Genomic DNA, 22,024 nt, shown 5'->3' with positions numbered 1-22,024 from the left:
ATTCTTGAAAGCATGTAGGTGCCCAGCTCACCTCAGTACTTTTGAGGATCTGTGTCTTAAATTCCTTCTGAAAGCGGGACTTAGGTTCTAAGTGACTTGCCTACTTTTAAAAGCGGTAGAGTCCTGTGGCACCTTACAGACTAACAGACATATTGGAGCATGAGCTTTCGTGGGTGAATACCCACTTCGTCGGATGCATGTAGTGGAAATTTCCAGGGGCAGGTATATATATGCAAGCAAGAATCAGGCTGGAGATAACAAGGTCAGTTCAATCAGGGAGGATGAGGCCCTCTTCTAGCTGTTGAGGTGTGAACACCAAGGGAGGAGAAACTGCTTTTGTAGTTGGCAAGCCATTCACAGTCTTTGTTTAATCCTGAGTTTAAACCTACTTTTGAACATTCTGCCCAGAATTTCCTTTTCACTGTTTATGCTGTTTGTTTATTGTGTTTTTCACGTTATTCTGAGGTGGTGGGGCCATGTTGATACAGACTAGTCAGTTTCCTCCTGAGCTACATCAGTGTCTAGTCAATTCCATTTTCAAGTTCCCCCTGCATCCGCCTGGGGTGCAAATTTGCAGGGAAACATTTTGGTTAAAAACAAAACCCACAACTGTTTCCCCAACCACATAAGATAAGGAATTTCAGCAATGAAAGGGAGCATTTTTAAATGCACAAAAGCTACAGGATGGAGCAGACGAGACCCTTTAAAGGATAAATCTCACCAGACCTTTAAAAAAAATTGATGGGGGAGGGGGGGAATCGCAAAGCCATTACACGTTTCATACCAAAGGCAAAACTTTACCTCACTCCCTAAAGCTGATTGCAACTAAGTATCAGCTCCTCCTCTTGCTTTGTGGGTGGCGAGGGCTTGCCAAAAGTTGCAAGCAGCAGCGACGCCAACCTGTGTAGGCCCCTGCAAGCTGTCTATCTCCTGAACGCGTGCACCGACTTGGCTCCCCGCGTCGCTGCCTGCAAAATGCATGAATGAAAATCCACCCTGGAAGGGGCGCGTGGTTCGGAGAGAGAGCCAGGGGCGAGCTGCACCGCGTCCCGAGAGAGGGAACAAGACGGGAACCCAGGAGAGCGGAGACCATTCATTGCTGGGCGTCCCCGGGCAGAGGAGGCAGCTGGGCGTGCTGCCCTGCAAGGGGCCTGATTAAAGGCTGGTTGCCGAAACTGAAATCTGATCCCCCCGGCAGCTCCACGCTGGGTCGGGCCCGGGTCCTGGGTGGAGAGGGGGTTTGCTCTGGGCTTGCAAAGCAGGGCAGGGTTTTGTTTTCAAGCCGAGCCCATATAGGTCCGTGTTGCTAAAATCCAGAGGGGGAAGATGTAACAGCAGCGTTCGTGGCTGCTACGCGAGCCTGAGCTGAAAGCAGAGCTTTTAACTCAGAGCCTTTGCAAACAGAGATGAATTCTCCCAAAACTCGCTACTTGGTTTTCTTTCAGTACTTTGGTACTAAATATAGGTAGGTGCTGTGGTGGTGGTGGTGGTTAGCCTCCCATACTGTGGTGTTGGTAAAACAAGCCAGTGGCCTGTACATTCCCAGGGTGGGGTGTAGGGTGACCAGATGCCCTAATGTTAGAGGATTTGTTTTATATACGGAACTATAACCCCTGCCCCTGGGAGGGGGAAAGTGTCCCAATTTTTCACACTTCCTATCTGGTCACCATAAAGGGTGGGAGGCAAAGAAACTGCACACCAGTATTGAAGGTAAATAATTCATTGTATTTTTGATAAATATTAATCACATTATTGAATGCATAGGGAAGGGGAGGAGAGCAGGAATACATCTACTGGGGATTAGAAATTGGAACTAGGAGAAATCATTTGAGGTGGGGGAGATTTTGTCCTGGTTCCCTCCTTCCTCAAAGCCCTACCTGGAGTGAATGGGGGATGGGAGGATAACACATTTCCCTTGGAGGATAGAAAAAAGAGCCAGATTCTGATCTCAAATTGGTGTAAAATGCAAAGTAATTCCATTTGAATCAATGGAAGTATTTCAGGCTGAGCCCTGATCCAGCGAACAGTCCCATGGGGCCTGATCCCTGCACCCCGAAGAACAGTTTGTAGATTACCTCTGAAGAAGTGGGAGGTTTTACCCACGAAAACTTATGCCCAAATAAATCTGTTAACCTTTAAGGTGCCAATGGACTCCTCATTGTTTTTGTGGGTACAGGCTAACGCGGTCCTCTGCTCTGAAGTTTGTAGATTGGGACTTATAGCAGAGCAACTTGGCTTCAGAGTTTTTGCGGATGTAGCTTTGTTGGGTAGGAGTGTGAAAAGAAGAGCTGTGTCACCAAAAGCTCCAATGTAGGTGCAGTTATAGCTAATTTTTGTTTGGGGAACTGGTATGTGCTACAAACAAATTCTGTTCCCAGTATAAATCCTTTCTAGTGTAGACGAGGCCTCAATGTCTATAACTTTCAGCCTGTCATTTCTACTTTGTCTCTAATGTGAGAATCAAAATCACTCACATGCCGGTCAGCAACTGGTAGAATAACCCCTAGGTTTTGTCACCTGTTTATTAGTTATTTATTGCAGTGCTCCACAAGGTCCCTGTCTCAAGAAGCTTCTGATCTCAAGCTCCAGTCCTGCAAATGCACGTTTGCGCGTATGATGTTACATTCAGTTGCACTGCTCACTCGCAGTAGTGCCAGCGGGGTTGGGACTTTATCCTGAAAGCCTTTACCTTGTGCGAATCGTCCTCAGGACTTCAGTGAGGTTGTCATAGTTAATTTAGACTGCTGAGCAATCATTCCAGCTGTATGCTGGGGGCCTTCCAGACACTTAGAAAGGGTGGCCTGTGCCCTGTGACTCTGGCTCATGAAGGTCAGAGCAGGAGAAGGGTTTCAGTGGTAGCCGTGTTAGTCTTTATCAGCAAAAAGAACGAGGAGTCCTTGTGGCACCTTAGAGACTAACGAACCCACGAAAGCTTATGCCCAAATAAATTTATTAATCTCTAAGGTGCCACAAGGATGCCTCGTTCTTTTTAGAGAAGGATCTCAAGGAACTTTTGAGGGCAATTTAGGAGAAACATGAGCAGTAGGAGAGAAAAGTAGCTGAGAACGGAGTTATGGAGAGGTTTAAAGGTGAGGACAGGTAGCTTGAACTTGATATGGAAGGTTAGAGGAAAAATCGGGGGTGAAATTCGGAGAGGGGAGTGATGTGATCAAAACATTGTGGGAGGAAGGAAGGTGACTTTTGGCAGTATTTTGCATGGATGGGATGGGGGAGCAAGGGGGGAAAGCAGGAAGACCAAAGAGGAGGAAATCTCAGTAGCTAAGGGGAGATCCTTGGTGTGGCAGTTCCTATGTAGGTGGGATGAAGGAGCCAGGAGGCCTGGCCAGGGAACGAGGAGAAAAGAATGGATTGTGAATTCTGCAGTCACAAACCTTTTTGCAAAGTAAAATAAATAAATTAAAGCTTTTAAAAATGTGAAGTGCTGTATGTGACCGTTTCCCTTCGTGCTTGAATGATGCAGAGAGAACCAAGGCAGATAAACACGTCTTTAGATGCAGTAAAGGGGCCGTTTAATTTTTGCGGGGAGGGTTTGAATGTTGGATATGCCGCGTAATCCATTTTGACAGCTGAGATTGCATTATTTTGCTTTTCTTTTTTCCCCCTGGAGTGAATCTCTTTAACTCTTGGCGAGACATTCTGTTAGGCAGACAATGAAAGCAGAATAGAGAAGGAATAACTGAAATAAGATATGCAAATGTCATCTGTTGTTGAAACCATAGTCATAGATTCGTGTCTGCATCTGCTGCTTAAATATTGTTCTTTGCCTATAATCAGATTAGGCCATTTTTAATAATGGGACAATTACTATAGCTAGAAGCTGCAAACTCCATGCTATGTGAATTGTTAAGAAGTCTTTGGAAAACTTTGATTCCTATTTTTGTGTCCTCAATACCATACAAAACTTTACAGCTCTTGAAGTCAAAGGGACATAAGCATGTGCTTACGGTTATGCACGTGCTTAATTGCTTTGCTAAACGAGAGCCTGATCCAAAGCCCATTAAAGTCCATGGCAATCTATCTACATTACTTGTCGGGGCCCCATAACTGCAGTGTAAGTGTCGTGGAACACTTGACAATGTTGAATGCATTTGTCCTCTCAACATCTCTGTGAGGTAGGGAAATATTTTTACACCCAGTTTACAGAGGGGAAATTGAGGCACAGAGAGACCAAGGGTCAAAATTTTTAGGGGTATTTAGGTGCCTAAAAATGCAGGTAGGTACCTAACGGGATTTTCAAAAGTGTCTTTAGGCATCTAAATATGTTCAAAAATCTCTCCCTCAGGGTATGTCTGTGCAGCCCGAGGCAGCCAGCCTCCAAGCCTGAGTCGACAGACTTAGGCTTACGCTATACACTAGAAATGGCCAGGGGAGGCAATGCTGTGGCTCTGGCTGGAGCTCAGGTTATGAAGCCACCCCGGCATCCCATCTGTTAAGCTTCAGAGCCTGAGTTCCAGCTGCAATGTCTACACAGCAGTTTGTAGCATGGATAGTGCAAGCCCAAGTCTGTCGACCCTGGCTTGGTGCCATAGGCTGGGTAGGCATACCCTTAACGACTCCCAAGGGCACACAGGAAGTCTGTGGCAGAGGACGGACTTGATCCTGAGTCCCAGACCAGTGCTTTAATCATTGAACCATCCTTCCTTTTGTAATAGGTTTTGGGTCAGGCCCATGCAGCGGAGGGGTGAGCCATGCCAGTGAATGCTATCAGCTCCTAAAATTCCCCCGAATCTTAAAATGGTTAATAACAAGGAGAGCCTCACCCTCCCTGATCTGAGCAAGCAAACCCCATTCTTTGCAGGGGGAGAGCACCTTTTATTCCTGGCTTCCCCCCCCCTGCAGCCTGCCAGCTGGCTCGTACTGCTTTCTGCTTGCACGCACAGAAGTGGAAGATAGCATTTAATCCTTCGTTCAGTTGTATATAAAGAATTTCTTGGCTCTCAATCATAATCAGTCACTTGACAAAAAAGCTGACAATCCTTATTTTGCTGTAGCCCAGGTACCCAGCCTAAGTGTTACGTTACAGCCTATGTTCAGCCATTGGCTGAAGGTTGGAATTCACTGACAATTGCTAAAAACTGTTGTCTGTCTTTTGCTCTGCAGTGGTGTCATGGAGACGTTGACTAATCAGCCTGTGCTCGGTGTCCAGAATTACTTGGAGGTAGGTACTTGGGGTGGCACTGACACAAACTGAAAAGCTAAGGTTGCATTGTGGAACCACAGATATTATAAGGGGAAATACCAGTCCTTGTGCTGACCACTTTATTATAATACTACCTAGCTCCTCGTACAGCACTTTTCATCTGTAGATCTCAGAGCTCTTTACAAAAGAGTGCAATATTATTATCCCCATTTTAAAGATGGGAAAACTGAAGCATGGGGTCTGAAGTGACTTGCACCAGGTTACTCAGCAGTTCAGTGGCGTTGTTAAGGATTTGATCCAGGACAAGTTTTTCAAGCCTTTTCTTTGTTTTTTTGATGGGATGTGGGGGCCAGTCCTTCAAGCTGCTCTGCATGGGCAGGCACTTGTCTAAATGCAGAGTTGTGCTGGTTTATCTTGAGATTTGATTTTAAACCGGTTTGATTAAACTGGTGTCCATGTAGCGCTGGATTAGCTAAACCAGTTTAACTAAATGGATGAAAGTTGCTGTGTAGACAAAACCTGTCTTACTATAGGACCTTGTGGCAGTCATCCAGCTTTTTCTGCGCCCAGTTTTCCCCACCTATAAAAGAGGTATTAAAATACTTTCCTCCCAGGGGCATGAGAGTTTTACTGGAACGATGTTTGTAAAACCTCCTCAGATCCTTGTATGGATGTGAAGTATAATTTCCAAAGCCTGCAAATGCATTTGTTAAACTGGCGCCACATTCCAAAGCCATGTATTTAATAGCTGTTGGCTATTAAGAAAAACTCAGTTATTCCTATGGTATATTAAAAATAATGATTTGTGCTTAATTTTAATGTAACCGCTCACAGAATGGTGTACTTAGCCTGTTGTCCCAGAGATGCAATCATGAATGACTGGTTTAATCTTAATGTCTGTTTCTCATGGTCATTATTGCCTCAAAGGGGGCAGCACTTTCACTCAGCCATTACTTTTCTGTAATCTCTGTTGAGAACTGTACCGAGGGAACATCTGGTTCCTAGATGACTTGACTAATGTGCAGGAATTTTGTCTGATGTAGAGGAATTTTGCTAATCATGCTTATATTGTTTAAGTGCATTCCTCTCCACAGGGTCATGTGACTGTCCTAGCTAAGCCATCAGAAATGTTTAATTAGCGCTGGATTCTTACCCTCCCTCCTCTCACTTAATTGACAGGTAGTGACAATCTCTCAGTTTCTACACAGGCAATACCAAATTATACAGACTTGATACTGAGTTGGAGTCTTCCTGGCAGAGCAATTAAAAGCAATCCTGTGTGTCTGCCTGTGTACTTACTTAGCTCCCCTCACTGTACCTCGTAAATGTTAACTAATTTAGCCCCACAAAACACCTGTGCCGAAGTGTTGTTTTCCTCATTTTACAGATGGGAAGCTCAGGCCAAGAGAAATTAAGGAACAAATCCTCAAAGGTATTTAAGTACCTAACCTTCATGGATTTCAATGGGAGTTAGGTTCCCAAACACCTGATAATCCGGGTTTCTGAGACCTGCCCATGGTCACAGAGGGAGTCTGTTGCAGAACATAGGACTGAATTTAGCATCCCTGAGTCTCAATACAGGGCCTTAACCACAAGACCTTCTTCTTCTCTGCCTGGTCAAACTTAAACCAAAAGCTGGACTTGTAAGAAGAACTTTCCATGAAACCTAAGACCAGTAGAAATGATTCTGAAAATTCCAGTGGAAACAGTTTTTGATTTTTAAGCTAAACATTCCCCTGCTGAACTGCAATCCGAACATTACAGCATTGTGTTAGTGTGTGAAACTGACTAGTAACTGTAAACAAAGTGAGACAAGAAGGGAGAGGCAATATCTCTTTCTGGTCCAACTTCTGTGGATGAAAGAGAGAAGCTTACATACAGTTTTTTGCTCTCTAAATGCAAAAGCTTCTCTCGCATCAACAGATGTTAGTCCAATAAAAGATTTACCTCACGCACCTGGTCTCTCTAATATCCTGGGATCAACACAGCTACAGCAATGCTGCATGTAAACAAGAGTGAAATTGGCTAGTTCATTTTCATTCTCAAGATGACAAGAAATGCAAAAATTGAAGAAGGAAATTTTGCCATTAAAAGTTCTCTCTGGTTTTAATGCTCTCAGATATAACTATTAACACACAAAAACCCCACCAGGTTTCTTTATAAATGATTTCTAACCTGAAAATATCTCTTTTAATACACTAAATATGGGTTTGATCCTACAAATACTGTGAGTAGCACCTAAGTTGTGCCATTAATTTCCAGGAAACCTCCCACGGTGGTCAGGACTTCTCTCTGTATCAATTGTTAACAGGATTGGGCTCTAACTGTGCAGTATCAATGAAAAAAGACTTGTTCCTGTGTCAGCTAGTAGAAAGTGGGTCACTAGTACAGGTTACAGAATGAATGCTCTGCACATCTAGGCATTTTTGTAAAGTAATGCTAAGTTAATTACAATTCTGGATTGAGCGGCGCATCTCTGAACGCTGCCGGTGATTCCCCAGTCCCCACAAGTGGCTGTAATTAAAAGGAGACTGTGCTGTCTTAATTTACTTCTTGCAGTTGGAGTAGGTTATAAGCTAAAGTGAAACACATGCTTGTTTGTGTAAGAGATGAGATTTGAGCTGTCAGAGAGGTTACAATCCAGGCATCTTGTGCTGCAGCTGACTGAGCTTGCTATCCAGAATGAGACTCTCACACAACTGTTTCTAGTCACTTCAGAAGCAACAGAAATGATGTATTGTTCTCATAAACTTTACTTCTGGAAAGATGATTCTCTGGCATGTTTCTGAGCTGGGTTTAGGCTTGCCAGAAGCAGAGATTAAACCATATACTGTATTCTAGCCAATCTAGGTTCTGTATGATGGCTTCCCTCACTGTAGTATCTGAGCGTAGTATTCTTAGAGCAGCATGTTTTCTTATCATCACCTATGGGTTTTAAGGACAGTGTGCATGTCTCTGGGATAGTCTTAGCTCTTGCTCTGCTTTTCCTCTTTGGAGGAGTGTGTGTGTGTGAGGGGTGTGCAGGATGGAGCTGTGTGCAGTTCAATAGATGGTGTGAACCTATAGCACTAAATCAGTGCCCCAACATGGGTGTCAGGTGGCGATACACTTTTGGAGGTGCTATCCTTTTAAGATGAGATGGTAAACGTGTATGGTCCCTGAAAAGAATGACTTGTGGCCATTAAAGGTCACTCTTCACATTTGGCACTGGTAGAATTGTAGACCTTGATGTCCTGGTTAAATTTGAGCTAGGTTAAGAAATGCCAACCTAAAAAATAATTACCCTTGCAGCTTCAGCTAACAAGCAGTATTCTTTGCTTTCTGGCCAAACTTTGCATTGTCTTTCTATGTGCTCTTAAACAACTGCCATTTTTCAGAGCTGTCAGAGGTACCTGCATGTCAGTGATGGGTCAGATTAGTCCTGGGGGAATTATGCGCCATTATGCACGTGCAGAATTTATGTTCCCTGCAGATTTCTTTGCATCCCCAAAGAAAAATGACTTTCTGATAGGGAAGCCACAAGAGCAGTCATGCAACCCTCCCCAGCAGTATGCTTTGGGTGCCCACGGCAGCTGGCAGAGAGGTAAATCATTGGAGGGCAAGGGGCAGGACTGGGGAAGACCTGGCTGGTGGCTCCTACCCTGCACCGGGCTCAGCTGCTAGTCCCAGCTGGCTGGGGAGGACAGGACTTCCTCTTCCCTTGAATGGCATACAGGGCTGGGTCAGACCCACCCCCACATTTCTCCCCCAGCTGAAGGAAACTCTGCAAACTCCACTAGCTCCCAGCTTCATGCACCCATCACTCCTCAGCTGCAGGGGGAGGGATCTCTGTACAGGGAGCTTCTCCCCCACCACTGTGCATCCAGACCCCCTCATACCCAGACCCTACCACTGAGCCTCACACCTGCCACACCCAGAACCCCCCTAAGGAGCCCCACTCCCTCTGCACTTGGACCACCCCAGTGAGCCACCCGGATCCCCACCCAACCGAGCCCCAACCAGCTTTATGTGGATCGCCTCCCCACCAAGCCCCAACCAGCTGCACCTGGATTGCCAGCATCTGGACCTCCCCACACCCAGGCCTTCTGGCTGGTTTTCCTGGAGAGTCATGGATTTGTAGGATTGAGCCAGATCTGGAAACTTGACTGCGTGATGCCTGGTGGGATTCCATCACTGGTGGTCACTCTGACTGACTGGCGCAATGGTCCTTAGAAGACTATGCGTCTGTGTATTTGCCATGCTTGTTTTTGATGGTCTGTGTTGGCCCTCACTGCTGTGGTAGCTGAGGGCTGTCTGTAACTCTGGTGGTGGGAGTTAGCGCTGTCCGATGGCTGGGGCATTGGTTTGGGAATTGGAAGACTCGAGTTTTATGCTCGGCTTTGCCATCCACCTGCTGCATGACTTTAAGCAAGTCATCTAATTTTAGTGCCTTGGGTTACCCATTTGCAAACTGAGGATGATAATTCTCGCATCCTTTGGCCGAGAGCTCTGAGAACTATAGCAGGAAAGTGCTGCCTAGGGGGCTAAGAATCGTAACTCTAATTGGAGATCTCTGCAACGTCTATTCATATTGCTCATTGATTTATAAAGCACCCACCCATCTCCAGAGACTGTATCTGGAATGCTGCATAAATGTTACACAGAGCTGGAAAGAGAGTCCAAAAGGCCATGTATCCCGTTTATCCTGTCCTCTGCATAGCATAGCACTGCTTTCCCTCCCTGTCCCATGCTTGGGGCTTTGGATGAGCTCAGCAGTTGTTTTGCAACATTTGAGTGAGCAACTTTTTTGTTTTAACAAGCAAATGGGTAGAATGGGCAATTTAAAAAAAAAAAGGGGGGGGGGTTAGATCAGCGTATTTGGTATTGTCATTTCATGGCATCGGCATTTTGATCTCCTCAGCTGCACGCTGGCCAGTTCATGGATATGCTTGTTCTTTTCATGTGGTTGGATTGATGTCGGGCGCTGCTGAGTCGGGTTGCATTTATGAGAACCACATGCGATGTCTTAAAGGAACATTTAATGGAAAATTTTTGGAGTCTGTAAGAATTTGTCCCCTTTGCTCCACCTTCTTGCAACCTTGAACTCTGAAGGACATGATGTTCTTCAAGCGATTGCATGTGTCTGTTCCACTGTAGGTGTTGGTGTGTTCCAGTGCATGGTTATCAGCGTGTTTTTACCCCTTAGCAGCACCAATCAGGGCGGCCAGAGTGTCCTTTTCTGTCTTGTGCACATGGTGCAGGCATAAAGGGCTGAGCCACCCCAGGTCTCCTTCAGTTCCTTCTGCACGTGATGGTTGTTGGAGCTCCTTGTCCTTGCTTGTGCAAGTCTTTTCACAATACCTGTATCTAGTACCCGGGTATTGTTAGTGTCCTTAACTAGCTAGCTAGTTCGTTAGGGAAAAAACTTGTTTTGTGTGGCTCTGGCACCCAGCTTGGGGACTGGTACCAGAGATGTGCCGTGCTCTCCATTCTTGTGGCAAGGCTTAGCCTGGTAGTGACCCTCACCCCAGCCTCCTGAAGTACTTGAAAGGCAGAGCAACCAGGTTAAAATATTTGCTGATCGAATCAGCACTTTGGCCTCCATCCGAGCCATCTGCCTCGCTCTGGGTACTGAGCACCTTGGTGTCAGTCAGTAGTGCACGTTTGGCACTACTGGGAGGAAGACGCAGATCAGCACCACCGGTACCAATAAAGAGGCGTCATCAAAAGACTTGAGGAGGATGAGTTCTTCCAGAGACTCGGGAGGGTGTTCAGAGAGGAGGCAGTCCCCAGAACACACCTCTAATCAAGGGAGTCTGACAACTCCAGAACCCAGTGCGGACCTGTTGAGACTGGCTCCTGAAGCACCTTCATCAGCATCTCCTTGCACCGCAGAGCGTCTACCCGGCACTCTGCTCCTGAGTTATTGGAGGCTGTGAGAGAGTTGTTGAACCTCCCAGAGCCACCGTCACCAGCACTTCAAGAGACTTGCCTGGCACCATTGCTCAAGATACCTCCTCCAGCACCTTCATCTCTGCTCTGAGCAGCTCCACCGGATCCAGCTGTTCGGGTACCAGTGAGGCTGGTACTGTCTAGGGCAGGGATCGGCAACCTTTGGCACACAGCCCATCAGGGAAAGCCGCTGGCGGTCCGGAACGGTTTGTTTACCTGCAGCGTCTGCAGGTTTGGCTGATTGCAGCTCCCACTGGCTGTAGTTCGCTGTTCCAGGCCAATGGGAGCTGCGATCAGCCGAACCTGCGGACGCTGCAGGTAAACAAACCATCCCAGCCCACCAGCAGCTTTCTCTGATGGGCCGCATGCCAAAGGTTGCTGATCCCTGGTCTAGGGGAAAGCCACACATCCTTTCCTTGGCTGCTCTTTCTTCAGAGTTTGAGCCTCCTTCTGTGGCACTGATGGGTACAGCACTTCATACTTGTTGGACTCTGAAGTGGTTTCCTATGTACTCCAACCTAACCAGTCCCATCAGGAGGGATATGCCACCTGCCCGCCCTGCATTCCACCCCAGCGCCAGCAGGAAGCTTACGGGAGGGACCTTTGGGCTAGGCATAGCTGGGTCCAGGGTTGTACCTGTGGCCCTTTTGGAACCTTGGGGTCTCCCCCTCCTCCCCCCAAAGTCAAGAGCATTTCCGCAGCCATCTCAGCCAGCTCCATCTGCTGGGCATCAGGAGAATTATCACGACAAGCACCCTAGTGTTGGTACCAGCCAGAGATGGGTTCCCTTTCATGAGCAGCTGCAAGAGGAGAAGGAACTGGACCAGCCCCTGGTTCTGTTAGCATCCTCTTCCTCATCTCCAGATGAGGCAGTTGTAGCAGAACCTGTTTCTTCACCTTGGGGTCAGTCTAAGACTACTCTGGAGCTGTTGCGGAGGATGACTATAGCTCTTGATAGCCACCTGGAGGAAGTCTGGGAAAAATCTCTCAAGCTGATGGACATTCTAACATCTGCGGCCCCAGCTAGAATAGCCCAATTTATTGGGAGAGCTATCTTAGAGCCTACAGTGTGCACATATGTGCTCTAGGTTGCCAAACTGTGCCTTAGATTCCTTCAGAGCTGGATGGTGGTGAAGTTCTCTCCTAGAGAGCATCACATAGACATATTAGTGTAAACATGTTTACACTTCCCTCTCCTGGATGGAATCAGAACTGCTCAACTGTGTGCCATAGATCCTGTACTGCTAACCAAGATTCTCCTTTAGCTCAAGTAGCTGGGGACTGGTCCTTTGGAGCACGAGGTTTTGATTCTATCCCCGCTGTCACCATGAAGTTCACAAGTGATCATGGCATGCACCATAGTGACAATCCTGTAGCCACAGATTTGTTCGTGTTCAGAGACCACCTGCATGAAATGGAGAGATGTATCAGTTTTGCAGACTAAGCATACAGAGATAGATGATGATTTAATATGTTTGGCTTTTTTCCCCCAGGAGATTAAAACTTTCTTTCTTGGTGAATATTTATTTAGCCTGCATCTCTTAAAAACTTGTATCACTTCCAGGGACGGGAGCAAACCTAGAACCCAGATCTATGCATCCGCCCACTGCTGACTTCTCTAGAGTTTGGTTCTAGATCTGAACACTGTGGCTTGGCCATGTCTCTTGTTATTTCTTTAATAATATTGACAAGATATATAGGACCAGACCCTGCAGCCCTTACACATGGATAACTCCACAGTAAATGCAATTTAGAGGGACAAACCTTCAGCATCGAGGCTTTTAATCCCTTTACTTAAATGAGCAGCTGTTACTCATGCAGGTGAGCACCTGGACTTCAGTGGGATTACTTGCATAAGGAAGTACTGTTAAGATTTGCAGTATCAAGCCCGTTTAGTGCTACAGCTAGTAAACTGCACCCAGTTTGATCTTCTCTAAAATGCGATAAACACAAATCCAATTTATACACCCCCAAACCCTGAGCTGTTGCTGCTTCATTGTATTTTTCTCCCTGAATTTATGTGCAGTGTGGTGCTTGCTGTTTGGTTTGAATCGTCTCCCGAGAGTGCTGTTTCCCATCGCGCTGACAAATGCTGCCCAGAACAAATCTTCCTGCGCAGAGCTCTGCATTGGCCAGCAGCTTTGTGCTCTATCCAGATACTGTTTCCCATGCAAGGGGGAGTGGGGAACAGAGCCGCCCAGGACCGCGTGAGGCTGTTTCAGAACAAACTCCAAAGAAAAGAAGGTAGACACAGGAATGAGTCGTCTGTTGTCCCTGTTTGAGTTGGATTGGTCCTCCAGCGATGTGGGGGACTGACTTTTAGACCCTTTCTTCCAGACCTAGTGAATGTCTCTACTGTACTCTCCTTGCTGCCACAAGAACTTGCGTTCATCACCCTAAGTACCAGGCCAGATCCTCAGCTGGTGTGAATCGGTGTAGCTCTAAGTCGATGAGGCTGTGCTGATATATACCAGAAGAGGATCAGGCCCACTAATTTTAAAATGTACCCTCAGTAGGCGGCTGTGAGCCAGCGCAGCACATGGGGTCTCTGCACATCTGGTGCCTTATTGATGGAATTCTCTTCCACATGCAGTTTGCCCTAGTGCTTCTGTTTTGACCTTTAAAACCCATTTGAAAGCATACGTTTCCCTTCTCTCTAATACGTCACAGTCAGAAAGGAAGCATTGTCCAGTGGTTAGAGCGCACAGCGAGGTTCAGGGAGCTCAGATTTTCTCAGGGTGCTGCCATTCATTCTCTGTCTGGCTCTGGGCAGGTCACTTCTCCGTCAGTATGTTCCCCAGGGGGTGAATGCTATTCTCTGTTCTCACATGGATGTCATTACAGGCGAGTCGCATCTTACTCTGGGGTTACGTTCTGCTGTCAGCACGTAAAACAAAAATCGCATATAGTGAAAATTACATTGAGTGTAATGGCAGGTGGAATTGCCCGGGCTACAGGTACAGAATTTAAATAGTTATTTTTCTCTTGTTTTTTGTTGACCGCGCAAAGCTGAATTTGCACGTTAAATGCACGTAAGATGAGACTTGTCTGTAGTTTGCAAAGAGCTGAAGGAGCTTTGAAGAGAGGTATGAAGTGTTTTTGCAGGGCTTACCCGGGTGTAACTGAGGGGAAACGTCACTGGAATCAGGAGAGTTGCACTATTGTCGCCAATAGAATTTGACCCTGCAGCCAGAGTTTCTGCTGTCTCTGTGGGTTCAGTATCTAAAGCATCGCAGTTAGCCAGGTATCGTGGCTGGGTGACTTCTGATGTCAGGGATAGAGCTGAGAGACCTCATGTAACAAGCTTACCAAGGAGTTTTTCTAACTGCTTCCCCAGCTCAGTGACCTTGGGCAAGTCGCGTAACCCTTCTGCCTCAGTTTCCTCATTTGGATCTCTGAGATAATACCCAGGGGAGGTATTTGGGAGGCTTAATCAATATCAGTAATGCCAGGGTGAGTTCCTCGGATGGAAAGCAACGTGCAGGTCTAAAGTGTTTTTATTTTGTCACCAGGCTTTTCCCTGAAATTACTGAAGAGTAAATAATGCATCTTTTCATAATTCAGTATGGGTGATATTAGCAGATTAGCATTGTGGGAATCAGGGGAAACAAACCACCAGCTGCATAGAGGCTCAAAGGACATCTGGATGGTCCAATTATGGGACACTCTCAGAAGTGAAGGGGTCATTTGTGAGTTGCTCGCAACTGGGTCAGCAGTTCAGCAATGTACCGCATTGGAGAGATTAATTAGGATGTGCTTTCACTGAGCTATTAAAAAGGAATCTGGTGCAGGAGTCGCTTGTAATATCTATTAAAGACCACGTGGCTGCTGGGCTGGAGGAAAAATAGCTTTTAATAGCTCCGGTTTTGTTGTTTGGTTATTCCTTGAATGTTCAGCACATAGATCCTTCAGTTTCCTCTCCAGAGAGTTCTGCATGGGAAGGACGCCTGCTGGATGGAGGCAGCTGTGAAAATAGCTTTTCTTTGTCCCCATCATCCAGTTGTGTGTGTGTGTGTGTGTCTGTGAATTCATTGTTACCTATGTGCCAGTCAGTTAATCAGTCCTGCTTGGATCCTACAGTCCACTCTTCTTTTCCAGTCTGTTCTCCAAAAAGAGAGACTTTCTCCCAGGCGGGGGGTGAGATCCAAACCTCAGCGCATGGCTCTCGCTGCAGTACCTTCCAGTGCTGTTCAGACACAGGCTTGAAAGGGGCTGGAGAAGGGATGGGGTGGGTGTGGGGATCCCGCTGAGTCCTCAGTTCAAGCAGACACACATGCATACCAAGCCGAGCAGGGTGTTTCCCAGGCTCTAGCTCCGTTCCCCAAGTGTGGATCTGCTGCGCTTCTCCTGTGCCTGACGAAATCTGCTAAACCCAAACCCATCTCCCTGCAAGTTTGCTCTCTAAATGCAACCTCAGCTTTACCATAAGTCGCTGAGCCACATGTCAAGGTCTGCTAAAGAAAACTGTTTAATTTCTGTCTGCTCCTCTCTGCTAAAGGGTAATAAATAAAGATTTTCATTGTTAATTGTAACCACATGTGCGCTCCAGAGGAAAGGTCTAGGAAGAGGAAAAGGCTCGGGTGGGGTGTGTTCTGGTTCTCACGCCTTCCCCCTGTAGTTCAGTTACATTTTTGTGCTCCTCCACATCCTTTATAATGGTATGTTTCTAAGAGTCCAGAATCCTGTCTGCTAAAATAGCAGGAGCTTGGAAGGCATTGCCGAGTGAGCGGTTAAAACTTTATTGACTCTCGGTACCAAATTGAAATCTAATAAAGATCACTGCTTGGTCTCCTCTTGGGGGGGAGCCAATGCTAGTCATTAATCTGGGTTCCTCCTTTATTTCTTTTTCAGCCCATCTCTCTGATCTCTCTCCCTCCCCCTCCGTCCCGCCCATTCTGGCTAACTGCCTTAGTCTCTCCTTAGGGACCTGTGAACGTGAGGCTGAAAGGTGTGTTTCCACAATGAGGTAGCGAACATGCTTTGGAAACTTGAGTGTAGACGGGACAAGTTGTGTTTTTTAAAATGTGTAAAGTTGGTCCTGGTGAACCCTAAACTCGTACCCACTCATGTTAAAATAAAACCTGCCCTGTTTTCACTAGGGTTTTTAAGAAAAAGTATTTCATCCTAGCTCGGGCTCACAGACATGTCTAATTAGCTGCATTAGAGTCTCTTAATTAGAGGACGCCACATTAATGACTCATTTATTGGGGTTTTTCTTTACTTTCCCAGTAGGGGGGCTGTGATATCGCACCTGTTTGCCCCCTAACAAAAGGCTGGAAAAAATAAAGGAGGAAGGGGGAGAGGGGAAACAGCTGTTGGGGGNAGGGGGGCTGTGATATCGCACCTGTTTGCCCCCTAACAAAAGGCTGGAAAAAATAAAGGAGGAAGGGGGAGAGGGGAAACAGCTGTTGGGGGGGGGGCGGGGAGTGGTGGGGAATGAGAACTGAAATCCCTTTCAAAAGGTGTTTAATTCACTGTGGAAGCTGTGCTGTGGTGCAGAACCTTGCAGCTATTAAAGTACTTCCGCTACCCTTGGTTTAAAAATGGTGATTTTTAGTAGTATTGGGTGTAATTTTTAACTGTCCCGTCCTGTGCACCGCCCCTTCCCCCCTCCCATCTCACTTTACAGCTGCAGTGCGATTCAAGGGTGGTATGGGGGCACTAGTAAAATACAGTCCCCTCTCTCTATAAATAATGTATTGCCCATAGTCATTTTCATTTTAGTCTTGCTGTGACTAACGTGCCAGTCACGTTAGCAGGACATCGCATCAGTGCTAAGCTGGCTCTCACTAGGAAAGAGAGGCAGTACTTTTAAACGGGAGCAGCCTGATTCTGTGTTATAGTAACAAACGTGACCAATGACTTGAAGGGTGTGACTTGAGTCCGTACGGTTTATCCCGTCACTCATATCCCTGCATGTGTGTCCTTGTATCAGCTCCAACGCTACACGTGTGCATTAATGGGGAAGTGACCCTTGGGCGTTAGCGTTTATTCCTGAGACTAAGGAAATGCGTGAGCTAGGTGCTGTGTTACTGTTGGTCTCATCTGCTGGCCTCTCCTCTGATCTTAAGAACTGATGGAAGCCTATTGCTCCCTTTGGCTTGAGATGTTTTATTCAGCTGGGGTCTGCACTGAAAACGAAGGGGTGAACCCTGCAGCTGCTAAAGCAGGGATTCTCAAACTGGGTGTCGGGACCCCTCAGGGGGTCATGAGGTTATTACATGGGAGGTCGCGAGCTGTCAGCCTCCACCCCAAATCCTGCTTTGCCTCCAGCATTTATAATGGTATTAAACGTATAAAAAAGCATTTTTAATTTATTAGGGGGGGTCACACTCAGAGGCTTGCTATGTGAAAGGGGTCACCAGTGCAAAAGTTTAAGAACCACTATGCTAAGTCTGGTAGCAAAACTGCAGGAGTGCTGGATCGGTCCCTCGGTGCTGCTGATGTCTCTTGAGTGAGTGGCTTCCATACTCTTTTAGGGGTGTGTGCATAGAGTCAGGCTAAGATCAATAGCATTGTAAGGAAGCCTAGGGCAACCAGTGGTTTTCACCCTCTGGTCTGCAGACCCCTGATGGTCGACAGACTGTCTAAGATTTCCGAAGGGGTCTGCACCTCCATTCAAAATGTTTTAGGGGTCCGCAAATGAGAACAGGATGTAAATCCAGTTACTCGCCAATCACAGGATAAGCTGCTGGTTTGCACTTAAACGCTGGGCACGTTGACTAAATATCATGTCTAAGCTATGACTTAAAATGCAAACGGTTGTCTTGCCTCAGTTTGTAACAGTCAGTGAGAAGGGGGATGGATTTGCCCACCTGACCTGCCACTCTGCTAAATGCCATCTCTGCTCAGCCAATCATACTCCATATGGCATTGTGGGAAGAGTGACCAGGGCTAGGGAAAATCTAAGACAGCCATATCTTGGTGGGAAACTGGATTTAGAATCTGGCTCACTCTAAAGGGGAAATCACCTTAGAATCGTAGAATATCAGGGTTGAAAGAGACCTCAAGAGGTCGTCTAGTCCCAACCCCCTGCTCAAAGCAGGACCAACCTTTACAAAACAACCAGGCAACCTCCTCTTCTATCTTCTGTTCTGTCTAGGTTTTTATACCATCCTTGTCACCACAGTGTCTGGGCACCTTCCAGTCGTGCATTAGGCATTGTGACTAACATCTGTTTGTATGTGATTCCTTCTTCCCTGATGACAATTGTATGAAAAGCAATGGCCTGCATCTACAGCGGTGATTAGGGATTTTGAGTGCCTCCATCTTTGGGTGTCCAGCCTAAGGTGCCTTTTAAAGGGGCCTCATTCTCAGAGGGCAAACGCGTCGTACTGTCTGAAAATCAGTGTCTCGAACTGGGCCCCCAAAATCACCCTGTCGTGTTTGAAAATTGGGTATTGTTTCCTTGAGGCCAACAAGAAAACAAAAGCACCCACTGGTCTGCTTTCTGCAAGGGGCTGAGGCCTCTGAATTGGACTCCTGTAGCTGTCCTTGGAAGCTGATGGACCCCAGCCTCTTGCAGAATGGATCCCTTGATGAGAACCAGGAAAACAGTATTAAATATTTGCCAGTGACAGAGCTGGCTGGTCTTGTTCCTGCTCAAACGGTCAGAGGCCAGTACTTAGCATTGAGTCATGGTGAACGTGTAGAGGGCTTGGAGTGGGGAGTGCTCTTTCCCCTGGTGTATAACTATATAAAAGAAGTTTCAGAGGAAGAAGCAGCTGAACAGATGCAGGAAGTTCCGTTTGCTGCACATGCTCACATTAAATGTGTACGATTGATGCTCTACCAGAGCAAAGGTCAGATCGCTTCAGTGGGACCAGGCCTATAAAGATGCCTCACTTCTGCTCCTGTTGATTGCCGTGGTGCAGGAGAAGGCACATGGGAGAGCCGAAGAACACAGTGTTGTGTCTTAATGCCTCCTTGCAAATCCCTTCCTCACTGTCCCTTCTGTTGGATTGCAGCGGGCAGCACAGAATCTCAGACCTGTCACTCCCATCAAGTTCTACGTCTCCAGCCGAACGGACACTGGCGTCCATGCCCTCTGCAACTCCGCTCACCTGGATGTCCAGAGAGCTGTCGGGAAGCCGCCTTTCCCTGCAAGCGTTATTGTCTCCGCCCTCAATTACCACTTGAAACCCGAACCAATCCGGTGAGTTTGGTGGAGGGGTGCAATCTTTCTCTGCAATTGTTGGCAAAACTGCGACGAACTCCCCCGTGTTTAGCAACAGAACTGTCTTAAATATCTCTGCAAGCTCCCCTCCCGGCCCTCCCCCCCTCCCCACTTCCCAGTTTTTTTCTGTCAGTTAGACAGTTTATATTATGCCTGGCTTGCCAGGTTTTAAGAGATGGACAACATGCACAGAGGCCATCTCTATCTCTGATGNCCCCCCCCCACAGTGCTGTTTGTCGGTAGGGCAGTCTCACCATATCACAATAATGGTACTTTGTGGAGAACCCTCTAAGGCTTGAAATGAGGGAGACCCTGAGGGGATCCGGCTGCTGTAGTTGCTGCATGCAGGGCAAGGTCAACCAATCATGATGCGACGATGCTTCACAGAAAGCTGCAGTTTGCTCATGTCGTTGAATTTAGCTCCTCATAAAAGCATTTCTTTTTCCATCTAACCAGCTTTCAGTAAGATTGCTTCCAACTATGCAAAGACCGCAGAGCAAATAAACAGGATTTGCAGTTGCTCAGAGGGAGCTAGCACCAACCAGACCCTCTCCACTCCAATGAGGTCAGCCTCATCCATTCTCAACCCGATCTAGTCTGCCACTTGACCTGGTTAAGAGAAGTTAAACTGGGGATTTTTGACTTATTATTTTTGTAATAAACTAGGATGCTGTGCTCAGTGATGCAGCTACACAATCCTTCTGAGCTAATACCAAATTGGTAATAACTAGACAAAGGAGCATGTAACTGCAGCGATGAGCACGATACAAGGATCTACACAGACTAGACTAGAATGTCTGACGTTTTCTCTCATTCCCCCGGCCCCTCTGCAATTTATTACGAGTTCTCTTAAAATCACAAAATCAGCTTAGTTTGGACAAAACCCAGGTCGAAACACCTGCTCCCACAGACCTTGCTGCTGGGAAAAATATGATAAACCAAAAGCTTTTGTTGGGAAGTTGCATTTGTTGTATAAGCAATTAATAAGCTATATTGTATGTATATTTTCTGTGTTTCTAAACGGTTGGGTGAATTTAATGTTCTTCTATTTTCTTCTTAAACTGTTGTGTGCTGTTACCGTGAGCTGTTAATAGTAATATGTTCCTCCTCAGAGGTGGATGCATTTCAGTGATTATTGAGTGAACTCTAAGAGTGATGTTTACATCTATCTTTTTTTTATTGTTTTGAATGCTTTGTGAAAAACAACCAAAAAACCCTCCCAAATTGTGGCACCAACATGCTGTTTGCAAACCATCACTTTGCTTGTGTGCTCTAGCTCTATGCCATACCCACTATCTGTCTTGTCTATTTCGACTGTAAACTCTTTTGGGGCTGGGATGATCTCTTTGTTAGTACAGCACCTATCACCCCATCTCGCCTGGTCCATAGGCGCTGCCATAAATAATAATCTTTGTAAGTGCTTTACAATCCAAATTGGCATTAAGGAAAGCAGGTAGTTTGGGTCAGTGCCTGAGACCTAAATGATAGATCCTTGATGTAAGATGCCCATTCATGATGCTTATGAGGAAGGTGGCCTGCTCCATCACATGTTGCCACAACCCGCCTGCTGTCTGGTGGCGTGAAATTAAACAAAGGGACGCTTACGGAGGCAAATACTTTCCTGCCAGAGGCCAACGGGCTTAGGACAAAAAATAAATCTGCAACGCACCCTGTGAAAGGATTGTTGTTAAGCATAGCAACATTATTGTAAAGCACCTCTTCCCCTCTGCCCCCCAGCGCCCCTGTTTGCTTTAAATCCTAATCTCCTCTTTGTATAGCAGGGCCCGCCCCAAATGCCGACACAGCAAGGCCTGGGATTTGGGGGCTGACATCACTGTTGCCTCTGATCTCGGCATTGCAGGATAGAGAATCCAGTTATCCAGCACTAGGGGACAGCGCCAACCCTGGCTATAAATTGTGCCGGCTCTGAGAGATTTTTGCGTGGGTGGTCGTTTGTTGAGGGGTTTTGTGTTTTTTTTTTTGTTTGTTTTTTTCTTTTAATGTCGCTTTGATTTCTCCTCTCTGTGTGTCCTGTCCTCTTTGGGAGAATCCCAAAATCAGGGTATAAAATACCACACAGGGTCATGGCCTTTGTGAGGGTGCTGAGCCAGCCTTAGTGGCAATACAGTCGCCCCTAAAGCACAGGACACCCCTAGCCTAGCCCATTTCTGCAGCACCCCAAATAGGCAGCCATTTTTTATCACAGCGGAGGTGAATGGTGAGACAGATTAGGAAGCTTGTTTTAAAGGTCCTGATTTCCTCCCCCACCCCCAAAAGCGCTCTCAAGCTTTAACTGGTGTGGTGGGTGCTCAGCAACTCTGAAAATTATGCCCATTGTCAGAGGTGTTTAGGTGCCTAAAGATGTGGATAGACATCTGCTGGGGTTTTGAGAAGCGCCAAAGCCAGTTCAGTGCTGGACGTCCATTGGTTTCAGTGGGAATTAAACGCCGAATATACTTAGGCTCTTTGTGATGTGCTCGGGTCCATGAACTGAGTCAGGATCCAGCCAGAGTTAGGCCGAGCTGCTGGTCCCCAGGCATGTTCCGGGAGACCCCTCAGTGTGTGGCCAGGCGGAACAAGGTGGAGGGTTCGCTGAGTGGCCGGGACCCCAGCGTTCTCTCTGCTCTTGTTCTCTTCGGCACAATCGCCAGAGCGCTATCCGTGGCAGCGTTTGACAGTGAGCAGGCGCACAGGACAGGCGTGGTGACAGCCCTGGATGACAAGGGTCAGCATGGGAGACCTCCCTGCTGTGCCTC

General features: G+C 46.8%; 1 protein-coding gene across 2 annotated transcripts in view; it reads left to right on the top strand.

Moving 5' to 3' along the window:
- The first annotated feature begins 853 nt into the window (after positions 1-853).
- PUSL1 (pseudouridine synthase like 1) overlaps positions 854-22,024 on the top strand; it is a 63,571-nt gene continuing 42,400 nt past the window's right edge. Inside the window, exons 1-3 of one of the 2 annotated variants that reach the window (XM_032780005.2) lie at positions 854-1,465; positions 5,122-5,179; positions 19,060-19,247. In XM_032780005.2, the coding sequence (XP_032635896.1) occupies positions 1,407-1,465; positions 5,122-5,179; positions 19,060-19,247 (305 nt within the window). In that variant the 5' untranslated portion in view covers positions 854-1,406. Of the gene's footprint in view, positions 1,466-2,389; positions 2,722-5,121; positions 5,180-19,059; positions 19,248-22,024 lie in introns of those variants that run through there. The other variant, XM_075060412.1, reaches the window with a different exon arrangement.

This window comes from Chelonoidis abingdonii, chromosome 23 (genome assembly GCF_003597395.2).
Source record: "Chelonoidis abingdonii isolate Lonesome George chromosome 23, CheloAbing_2.0, whole genome shotgun sequence".
Classification (NCBI taxonomy): Eukaryota; Metazoa; Chordata; order Testudines; family Testudinidae; genus Chelonoidis; species Chelonoidis abingdonii.
Note: the sequence above shows the minus strand (reverse complement) of the source record. Positions and strands in the feature narration are given on the sequence as shown.